This window comes from Alligator sinensis, unplaced genomic scaffold (genome assembly GCF_000455745.1).
Source record: "Alligator sinensis unplaced genomic scaffold, ASM45574v1 scaffold24_1, whole genome shotgun sequence".
Taxonomy (NCBI): domain Eukaryota; kingdom Metazoa; phylum Chordata; order Crocodylia; family Alligatoridae; genus Alligator; species Alligator sinensis.
The window spans coordinates 826,871-838,609 of NW_005842609.1; the positions used below are offsets into that span (position 1 = coordinate 826,871).

The following is an 11,739-nucleotide window of genomic DNA, read 5'->3' on the forward strand; positions in this document are numbered from 1 at the left end:
AAAGTCTTTGACCTGTAATTAGCAGTTCTCTGCTTCCATTACCATCGGTCTCATGACTTGAAAAATGACATAATCCTGAACTTTCCAGTAAACCTAATGAGAGCGCCTGTATGTTACTCTCTGAGGGTATGAGGAAACCACCAATGAACTCTTACTGCTTAATCTTTTTTTCCCCACTGGATGGCCCTTGAAAGAACATGGCTATACTTTGATGCCCTCTAGTGCTCTACGAGTGTATTTTTTTTGTTTTTAAACTACAGCCTCTTTTGATCCTGGCCTCAAACACATAAATGCCCCTCAGAAATCCTTTACCATGGATATGTCTGTGCCAAATTGTTTAGCATGCATGGTAATATCTTTTAAAAGTGAAACTGAGTTGGAACCTTAAATGTTGAATTTTTAATTTATTTTCATGATTTACTGTGGGGCAATTTTGAGGTTTGAACTGGAGGAGGAAGTGATTTGCACTCAGAATGCTTGGTTACTTTTTAATAGTTCATGGTAATTAAAAACAGTTTAATAACAAGAGAGGATAAGTTCTTTTTAGGGGTCTCAGTTCAGCAAAATATTTATGCACAGACTGAGACGGCTACCAATCATGCCAACCAGTATTATCTCATCAGCTAATTATATTCCTTCTCCACATCCATCAAGCTGCCATGGAAATCCCAAGCCAATAGTGGAAGTGGCTGTCACTGAGTTCTGTGTTTGTGCAGCACCTAACACAATTGCATCCTTATCTAGGGCTAACTCCTGGGCACTACTGCAATATAAGACATTAAATAATAACATCTTTAAGCATAAGCGTGTGGTTAACTGCACTGAAGGCTTTGCTTTCCTAAAGATGCATATTTTATCAAAAGAGAAAATAACACCTTGAAAGCAAATAGAAATTTCCCATTCAATAGAAACGGTCATAAATTGACTTGTCTACTTACTTCATGATATTTATGAGTCGAAAGGCTTTTATGCTAATACTTGCATGCTGCTGGTTACCCCAGTGATTGAGGGAGGCCTCTGGTTTGGGGAGCGGTGGAACTCTAGGGCTTTGGCTCAGTCAAGCACTTACACACGTGCACATTCCCATTCCTTTCAACAGGTCTATTAGCAGGCATGAGCTTGAGCACCTTTGCTGCCTGAATCATGGACTGTGATCTGTGGTGCTCAGAGCTGCTCTAATTGGTAATGATTTTATAGCCTGGAAAGCAGGTTTTGTCCAAGTTGGTTGCACAGCTGTGATCATTCCCTCTTGTTTAACAGGGACGCTGTTTGTTTGCCAGCGGCAGCCCATTTGAATGCGTGACTCTGAAGGATGGGAGGATCTTCAAACCAGGCCAGGGAAACAATGCCTATATTTTTCCAGGTAGTCTCTAGAATTCTCTACGTCTGCCTAATGATTGCTCTTTCAGCATTTCTTTTTCAGTGCTGCAGTGCTCTCTATTGGGAGTGTGGTTTCACAGTGGTCAGGGCTGTGTATACTAAAGTAAGAGACATTCCCAGTTCTGACAAGGTTATAGAAAGTGAGAAGAAACAAACAGAAAGTGTTAGGGATATGTGGCATGATAGAAGGACATGGTTACATGGTCCAGTTAGTCACACAATGAGAATATTTCAGTTGAATTCTTTTAAGAAATGTAACCTCTCAAAACATGTTACTGAAGCCATGGCTTCCTAACAGCAAGTGACCTATGTGCATTTTTGCTTTTGGGGAAAAATAGGTTATTTATTCCTCCACTTTGTTTTGTGCAAAAGAGGAATCAGCTGGTAATTTTTAAAACAAGCAGTACTCCCCCAGAAGTTGCATGTTCCACTGTAATCCTGGGACAGCAGTGATGTGTCTTGTGTCTGAATATTTTAAGAGAATGTGCGAAGAGTGGTACTTCAGGAAAGAAAGTGCAACACCTAATAGCAAGATAAGACTGCATGTTAAAAATGTTGTCATAGTATCAGTAGTGTCAAGAGAAGTAACTTTTGTTATTTGTTATTGTAGGGGTGGCCCTGGCAGTAGTCCTCAGTGGTGTTCGGCATATTAGTGATAAGGTCTTCCTGGAGGCTGCAAAAGTAAGTGTTTATATGTAGCAGATAATGGCTTTTAGAAGGTGAGGTCAAATGATGGCATGTCTGTATACTCAATAGTGCAGGAATGGTAGAAAGATTTTCTTCCAGGACAGTTTTATAATGTAAAGTTGGGCTTTGATGAAACAGTTTTTTCTGTGCAAAAAGTGTCTGCTGCTGCTGTAGCGAATCTGTTTTCCATCCAAAATCCAAATGCCCCAAACCTGAAACACTTCCATTTGCAAAAGCTGCTGCATTGTCTTGGGTTGGGAGATGCAGCTTGATAGCTCTATATCCTTGTTCCTCCTCTGTGAACTAAGCTCACCAACTGGATCATCTCTTCTGTGATGCACCTTGTCCAGGGACTCCCATGATACATTGCCTTTCCTCTCCAGAGGGGTCATCTAGACTGCATCATGGGAGATTCAGTTCATCCAGAGTCTGGTGCACAGAAAGAAGTGGGAAGATGAGATGCCCAAAGTACAGCTGCCCTGCAGCACGGTAGTGATTTTTCAAGCAGGAATATTTTCTTTTTAGGCTAAAATTATTTACTCAAATTTCCACCCAAAATTGATTTTTTGATGAGGGAAGAGGAAATGAGAGAATGCATTTTTTCAACCTGCAGCACAATGTTCTCATCTCTCTTGACACTACCGTGTTTTTCATCAGCCATCCCATGCCTGTAGAAGCCTCTCTGCTCCACTTCATGGGAAAAGTCATCCATTAAATGGGAGCTTGACATTATCAGAAGTTGTAGTTGGGGCTTTCTAGGGAGAACAAGGGGAGAACACCTGTAAGGCAGAATAAAGGGAAAAAGGAAAGAATGCCTCAAACAACCCCCCACAGGCCATGAAATATGGTGGTTCCTGTTGTTTTTTCGTGTTGCAAAAAATTATGCATTTTGGAGGTGAGTGAGCAGATAGAGACCATATTCTGTGTGCCTTTGTCACATAGCCAAACACTTGGGCCAGCCGTGCAGTAGCGTGCCTCCATTGTACCATATATATTTACTGGCACTTCAAGAAAGAAATATCTGACCTGTGCTTAAATGCTAAAAGACATAATCTGTCCTTTCGGACACAGGCTGTGGAGTTCATCTCTCTGCTAGTTTTTGAGACTGTGTTTGACGTACCCCAGGTATTTTTAGTAGATGGTACTGTTGGGAAGGCTCAGACTTTTTCCTTTTATTCTTCATTTTAGCATTTTGTTGACCTGAGTGAGGTCAGTAAATATATAATGTTTCTTTTTAATGCAGGCATTGACTGAGCAATTAACAGGTGAAGAACTTGCCCAAGGGAGACTTTACCCCCCACTTTCCAACATCAAAGAAGTTTCCATTTGCATTGCTGTTAAAGTAAGTGGGCAGAAAAGAAAGTGTCAGTAAAAGGATGTTTTATCCTTCAGCCTGGTTATAGGTTACTTCTTCGAATTTAGCTCCTTTCTTGTTGACTTTGTTCAGTTCCCAGGTCCCTTGGAAGGCCGTGGCCTTTCTCCATACAGGTTTGAATGGACTGGAATTTTTCTCTCTCTGCAACCACCCATTGTAGCTCTATCCATAAAGCTCAGGGAACCATGTTTGAATTCATGGGAATTTAGTACCCTCAAGAGGGAGCCACTAGCAATGGAATTAATTGCAGTACTATACCAGCAGATGCATATATCAGGTCCCCTTTATCCACTGTCTTTAGGACTGGATAAAAATCCTGACCTGTTGGTTCCAAAGGGAAAGGGTCCTTGTCTCCATTTCTCTCTTTGCCTTGATCATGCCGGCACAACAAAGCACAGGATTTACTCCTAAACTTCAAAATTAAAAGGGCAGTGCTTAGACCTGCTTGCAAATTGTACCAACTTTTCAGATTCTTTTCATGTCATAACCCCAAATGGATGGAAAACACTGCTAAAATCCTGTCTCTTCCAGACTCAGGCTTGGAGTTTGGTTGTAGTTATTATGTATAGCAGTCTTTTCAGTTGGCCATATGAGCAGCTAAGGGCTTGAAATCTGCAAGAAGCAAACTTCTGCTTTATGCCATTCCAGAAGTGAAAAACAGCTGTGAATCCAGGTACCTGGCTGTGTTGCTTCACTGGGGTTGTACAAAGCATAAACTTAAAACAGACCTTCTCAGAGGGAAATCTAGTAATTTTAAAAAATGCATATATAAATAACAGTGTTTTCTCCATTCAAGAAGACTTATGTTAAGTGAGGCTGATTTTTTTAAGGATTAAAAACCTGTTGTAATCTTGCCTGTGGTTTTCTGTGTGTGTATTTAAATGAGCTCTTTGAGGTAGGAACGTTTATTGGTGCATTTGTGCAACACTTTGCACAACATGTCCTAGTTCAGTCTTGGGCCTCTAGACATGTCTTTAGGACAAATAATAAAATTGACTATGGGCAAAGTGCTGCCAGAAGTGTGATGCAAATGCACTGAGAAAAATTTGAACAGAATAATTTTTCCCCTCTAATCTCTGATTCTGATAGTAATCAAAGGGATACTTGTGAGAGAAGTTTAAAAAATGAGAAGTGGTGTGTCTGTGCGCATGTGCACGCACAAGATAATATTATCTATTATCCTCAACCATACCATTTTAATTAATAGATTTCATTAGCTTTCTCAACTTCTTGTATGTCTTTTTATTGTCCTAAAAGAGATTCAAGCACAAACTGTATAATAATTTAATTTTTCAGGTTATGGAATTTTTGTATGCGAACAACATGGCCTTCCACTACCCGGAGCCAGCAGACAAGAATCAGTATATTCAATCCAAGATATGGAGCTACGAATATGACTCTTTCATACCAGATGTGTATGACTGGCCTGAGTCACCAGATCAGCCTCCCAAAATGCACTGATATACCAAAAGGTGACACTGCTCAAGTGGTGTCCTCTCCTCTGCAGGGAACCCCTTTCTGACCAATTTAAGATCATGACTCTGAGATTTGTAACTTATTTTCCTCCATTTTGTTGTTGTTTTTCCCTTCCTCCTTCCCATTTTTACCGTGACATAGATTTCCCTATACACATCTGATCAAATCTGTGGGTGATGGTTCTCATCACATGAATGGCATAGCTGTCCAAAACAAATTGAAACTCTGACCATAATGCTGCATTTCTTGTTTGGAGCCCTCACAACACTAGAATATTATACAAATGACACTTTACCTTTGTCCAAAAGATACAGCACTGAGATATTTGTCTCATCATTGCTGATTGCCAAGATATTTTTGTTTCTTGTTCTTTCTGTGCTGTCACCAACCACAAAGATCGACATCACAGAAAGAATCAGTCAACCAAAAAAGGCCAGGCTAATTCAAGTGGCAGGTTTTTTTGTTTTGTCTAGAGGCCACAGCATCGTAGTCCAGGTTCGCTCCCTTCATTCAGCCGCTGTTCTTTGAACCTGCTTTGGATTTTCTTGGAAAAACTGAATCTGAAGCAGTCTACAGAAACCCTTCATAAAAAGCTACAGTGGCACAGACTTCCAGGGTAGCAGAATTCACGTTATGTCCGAAAGTATTTGTTTGGGGGGGGGTTCTTTTTCATTTGGCTCTTATACTGAAATTGAACCAGTTGCAAACTTGTCCTCCTTGCACGTGCGTATGTCAAATGAGGAGTTTGTTGGGGGGGCCTGACACGTCTTTGTGTGAAGTGTTTGTGATCATGTTGACTAGGAGAGGCTCCAAAGCAGACATCCGCAGTGCTTTGAATGAAGGCTGCTTTTTCTCTTTTTCCCCTCTTTTGTTTTTTCTAGATCAGGGTGTCCAGTTTCTGTGTGACCAGTGTCTGCAACGCCCACAGCCACATGCTGCATGGGTTGCACTCTCCCCTCCACACACCATGCAGTGGATGACCCCCTCCCCTCCTGCTGTACCATGCCAGTACCCTGGATGCTGTGGCTTCCACTGCCACATTGCACAGTGGGTGTGACCCTCCTCTAACGTGCTGGTGCCCTTGTGCCATGTGGAGTCACTAGGTCCACCTGAGCTGACCAGCTGGGGGGTTCCTCAGCCCTACCCCACTCCCAAGGTGGGGGCAGAAAAGCAGAAGCAGAGGAGGAACAGATAGACCGAGACTGGAGGCAGCAGCAGCACCTGGAACGGTGTTGGGGGGTGGCTCCCGGGCAAGGTTCCCAGAGTCTGTAGGTTAACCTCTCAGGGCCAGATGCAGCCTGCAGGCTGCCAGTAGGACAGCCCTGCTCTAGACAATAAAACTAGAGCAGTAACTAGAACGCCTGTTTGCAACCACTTGACTGCATGTTTCCTGCAGCTTCTTGCTCAGTAGATTCCCAGCTGTTCTCGGTGGATAGACTTGAAAGGGTTGATTTGTTTTTCTTTTTTTAATTTGTCAGTTCAGTCCATAGAATGGGGACTTCATTTCTATCATACGGCTTTATAAGTAAGCAAAGATTGCGGCCAAATCACTGCTAGTTCAGGTCTTCCATTTCTCAAGTTTATTCAAGCTTAGCTTCCATTGCATTGATGCCACTGTGAATTTGATGACATTATTACAGTTGGTTTCTTTCTCATTTTCTCCACATCTGCTTTCTTCACAAAATCCATCTCCCTTCATTAGTGGACACAAGCTGTAGTTATTGCTGGTGTGTGTGGACTTTGTTAAATTCATCCCATTAGTGAAGGGTTTGCTTTGGGAATACTCAAAGGATGATGTGATTTACTGGAGTTTGCTGAATCAAGAAAGAACGACAGAAATAAATAGCAGTGGCAAGAACTTCTGATTGAACTGATCACCTAGAATCAAGGGCTGAGGTCATCAGTAAACGTGCTCAGGTTATTCCCAGGACAAATACATGTTTCTTACCATACACTTATGGGTTTCTGTGAAGCAAGGCCAGTGTTTCTTCAGGCATAGTAGGGATTTCTGTCATACTTTCTTGCAGATACAGGGGCATACCCTGTCCTTTTTAGTGTTCATTCTGATTTTTTTAATCTTTCTAAGAGAGGAGGAAAAATAGTGGCTTTAGGTAGGTGAAAGAAGCAAGGTGATTATATGCACAGAGGAAAAAACAATGATGGAAAAAGTGACTATTTGAGGCAAAATACTGTGTGGTGGCGGCTCTAAATTCCGTGTCTCATTGTATGGATCATGGAGTGTCTGATTTATATATATATATATATATATACATATAAAAAGACCAACATACCCGTACAGTGTTTTTACAAAAAAATGTTTTTTCATCTATTTTTGCTATGCTTGGTTTTTAGTGTATTTAAATGTATGATCTTATTCAGAATCTATTTATTTATTTAGTACAAACTAGACCTTCTGAAAACTCAAACCTCACCAAAACTTGGCCTGAGGATTTTGTTGTGTATAAGCAGGGCTCTGCATTTAAGTACATGGGCAACAGCCATTCACTCACTCCCTTGCAGTGAAAATGTAAACTTTTAGCACTCCATGTGTTGCCCTGCTGCTGTGTCTTGAAGACAAGTCCCTACTGCCATGTGCCAGCGGTGGCAGCAGTCAGCATGAAAGGTTCTGCTTCTGTTATTCAACAGAAACACGCATAGATCCATTCAAAGCCTAGGTTCAAATTGTGCCGGCTTGGCTCTTCTGAAAGTCTGTAGGTATTGATTGATTAACCTCTGAAAATAAGGCCCTCAGAGAGTGTCACTGACTGGCCACAGCACAAATCTTGCCCGAGGCTGAAACAGTGATAGCTGACACTGCCAGTTTTGTTTCTGTTTTGGCTGGCATGGTCTTCCAGTAAGAATGGGGAAGATTGCTCTTTTCTCAAATCCTTGTCCATTCACTTCGGAGTGTTGGTTTTTTGCTATTCTCAATGCTCAGAAGACACCGATAGTGGCATTTACTGGCTATGAATGAGTTTGTAACTTCTTAAATGAGAAGCAACTGAAAGCAATAGGAAAGAGCATAGTACTTCTGCCTGCGTCTGAGGCCTTGTCTAGACAACATCTATAACTTGAGTCTGTAACTGCAATACATTTGATCTGGCTTCTAAAATTTGATTCTAAGTGTGTCTTTGTAACTTGGTTACAACAATAGAAGACCAGGGGTCCTCACCGAGTTACTGGGATGTCTCGTGTACCTTGCAATGTTTAACTTGTATTGTTGTTCACTTGGACTGTGGCTATTGTCCATTTCTAAAACCGTGCCTGTAACATACTACTCTTTGTCTTCTGTTTGTGACAGCAGTAATGGATCAAGTAATAGTACTTTGATGCATTTCCGTTTTAAACATGCTGAAAAGGATGAAACATATTCATACATTTTCATATTCATACATTCTGGAACTGTGGGGTTTGAGTCTCTTTCAGGATTGGTCCTAGACCTGTTCCTGTTAAAATTATCAGGAGCAAGAACAGGCCATTAGAAAACCAAATACAGAAACACTGATATTACAGACAAAGGCTATATGAGCTGTTGTTTAAAAAAAACAAAACAAAACCCAAAAAACTTTAAACAAAAAAGGAGCTAAGGGAACGTGACCTAACTACATGACTTACAAAGGTTAGGTGTTCAAAAGTGTTACGTATTCCTCTGTGTATGTTGCTCTTGGCCAACAATTGTGTGTGTAAGAAGCCAGTTTAAAATGCTGCATCAAATACATAAAAAATATAACTTGCCACCTGTGTTTTATGGGACATACAATGGAGTCCTGTGTTGTTTTATGCATTTTAAAAGATATTTTGCGAAAATGCTTTAAGTGAGGTGACATTTCACACATAAGTTACTATTTAACTTGTCTGCTCAAAGCTAACAAGTTTTGTCCTTTTTACCTTTTTCCAGCAGGTCTTTCCAGTAGGAGGGGAAAGTAGTCCTTGGTCTTCAAGGCTGCTTGCAGATGTTAAAAAAACCAGTCAAACAAAAACCTTGCTTTACCTGAAAAAGCAGCATATTACTTTGACCCAGCTCCACAGTGTCTGTATAAATTGGGCAGTTCAGTGGGGCTTTGGTGCCTTTATCTCAGGCTGACACAATCAGCTATTAGATAAAAGCACCAAAAAGCCCCACTAAAATGCCCAGTCTTTACAAAATTTGGGCAAGCTGGGTCCAACTAACGGGATGCCTCTTCTGGGCATGTGCTGCACCCGATGCAGGAGCACACCAAGTTTAAAGTAGAGTGCCGTTTTGTTTGTGTTTTAATGTCTGCAAGCAGCCTAAATCTTTTATCTATCTCCATTTAGTGTCTGCTTTACTTCTATCCACTTTAATGATGCAGGAACATGCCTGAGGGTCAGTTCTTATACCATTCCTGTTAAAATAATATGACAGGCTAGTATATATAAAAGGTAAGTCGCACAACTCTGTGACTCTAAACAAAATGGCCAAGTTACAGATGTCACCACTCCATTTCTTGATTTTTCAGTTTGCTATGGGCATTAATGGGAACCTGTGCAATAGCATTCAGTGGCAAACACTGAAAAATGCCTCTGATTCAGGAGGCATCTAACTCTGTATATGGCCCTTTTTGACTTGTCTCGGTATTAACGTTTTTGTCATCATAGTATTTGAGTGCCCACAAATGTGTGGGGTGGAAAACATAGAACAACTCAGCCCTATGCTGTTACACTATCTCCTAAAGCTCAGTATATGGTGTAGATGAAGCCTGCCAGGGCCTGCTTTTGAAGGATATGTACTAGATTGTTTGTAGGGAATCCAGTATCTTCAGGGCAGTGCACCACAGCTGGAATTTGTTTTAAAACCTCTATTCATGTCAGAGGTTTGGCTTGCTAGCATGTAAAGGCATCTGTATATTGTGCGGAGGTCAAGCCCAATCCACATGTTAGCACTGGAGGCAACAGAGCACTCCAACAAGCTCTTCTGACTGATACATCTGTCCTCATGTAGTCGCTTTCTAAATGAAATGGAAATTAAAATACTCTGCAAACTACACAAAAAGTATTGTTTTTCTTTTCAGGACAGATATTGTCAGGAAACAGTAATTCTGCCATTTTGTCTATTTTAAAAATGCTGTAAACATTGCAACGAAAATGAAAGCATCCCTTCATGTTGAAGTGGTGGTGGGAACAAGTCTAGACAAAGGGAGTCTTCAGGATACCTTTTTCTGTCCAGGATTTGATTGATTCCAAGAGGGTCGCTTGTCAGCTGAAACTGAAATTGTATTGAAATGTGAACTGTTTTGGGGTTTTTTTCCCCCCTGCCTTTATAATATTGTAACTATTGAGCTATGTGTTCTGGTATTCTATTTTCTTAGTAAAATACATTTTCCTTTGCCTAAGTTTTATGTTTGATTTTGCTCATTTTTAAAATAATGTATCTACTTATTTTACAGTCTTGCCAAAGTGGAGACTAAATTGCTTGAGGGAATTTCTTGCATTTCATAGATTTCTAGGGTCAGAAGGGACGTGAACAGATCGAGTCCGACCCCCTGCTCTGGGCAGGAAAGAGCGAGTTGTTTCTACTATTCCTGTGTGTTGTGTTGTTTTAAAATAAAATGGATCTGAATTCCCTTGTAAGGGACCAGTGAATAAGAGTAGTCTAAGGCAATGGTAGGTGAGGGAAGGGGAAGCATTAAAAGTACCATATTTTCTTGCATACCACACACCTCCAAAATAAAACACGCCCATTGTTTTTGGAAGGCAAAATGTAGAGAAGAAGATTTTTTCAGTCATGGCTGACTGTGTCAAGTCCTTCTGGGAACACAGAGTGCCCAGGAAGTGTGGTATCAGCAATTTTCTGGCACAATAAACTCTCTCCTGGGAGGCCACGCTTCCTGGACACTCAACGTTTCCAGGAGGATATATTCTGGCACACAAGGTTAAGCTCTCGATCTTTGTGAAGGGCAGAAGCAAGACTGTTACTTCTTTGCTGTAAGTAGCTTTTTACGTAAGGTCCTGTGAATAAAGTGCTATTTCCAAATCAAGATACTACCACCAGCTCACCTACTGCTTTGGGGACAAGTTACAGCGCTCAGCCAATAGCTACGGCTATAAGAGGGTTAACACCAGACTCAGGCTCTTCAGTTTGCTGAGCATAGAAGGGGCTGTCATCTTGACAGCTCATACAACCCCAGAAGAAATAGCAGCATAGAAAGTCTCCTGCAAGTAGACCACACTGGACCTGCCATAAGGTGTAGCAGGAAGGATTATAACCTTATAAGCAATTAAAAGAGAATTTTGTGATTTTTTTTATAATGGGTCATTGTTCTCAGCTTCCTTCATGGGGATGTCAGAGAGCCCTTTTGATACAATAGTTACATATTATAGAAGTTTAGATTTGGTTTGTTTGTGCATTTTTGGTGTATTCCTTTTTATTATTGTGCATAGTTATTTATAGTGCTTTACTAGCAAGATTTCACACAGCCCTTCCCCCCAGTTTGCTGTTTTTTATACTAAGATATGTGGCAAACTCAGATGCAAAACAAAAGGCTTGTAGTCTGAGGGTCAAATAGCATTAAAATTTGGGGCTGGCAAGGTGGTAAATTGACCAGCCAGATATTGTCAATTGACTGCATATTTGTGACTGGTCAAAATTATAGTAATTTTATAGGGAATGAATTTTTTTTTGCAGTTTCACAGAAATATGATTATTAATAGAAAATTTGTGGGTTTTGTCTTATTTGACTGATTGGCAATTTTTAAACAATTTTTTACTGATATTTGACTGGTCAATTGACCAAACTTTGTTTGACTGTTCAAATACCCAACCCAATTAAAATTATTAATATGGTTTTGGGGTGTCATTGAAA

The 11,739-nt window shown here is 40.7% G+C and overlaps 1 protein-coding gene across 1 annotated transcript in view; it reads left to right on the forward strand.

Moving 5' to 3' along the window:
- The window catches only part of ME2 (malic enzyme 2), a 48,467-nt gene extending 38,204 nt beyond the window's left edge, over window positions 1-10,263 (forward strand). The window contains exons 13-16 of the mRNA XM_006033140.2: window positions 1,261-1,363; window positions 1,991-2,061; window positions 3,311-3,409; window positions 4,739-10,263. Coding sequence (XP_006033202.1) covers window positions 1,261-1,363; window positions 1,991-2,061; window positions 3,311-3,409; window positions 4,739-4,903 — 438 coding nt within the window. The 3' untranslated portion in view covers window positions 4,904-10,263. The remainder of the gene's footprint in view (window positions 1-1,260; window positions 1,364-1,990; window positions 2,062-3,310; window positions 3,410-4,738) is intronic.
- The last annotated feature ends 1,476 nt before the right edge of the window (window positions 10,264-11,739 follow it).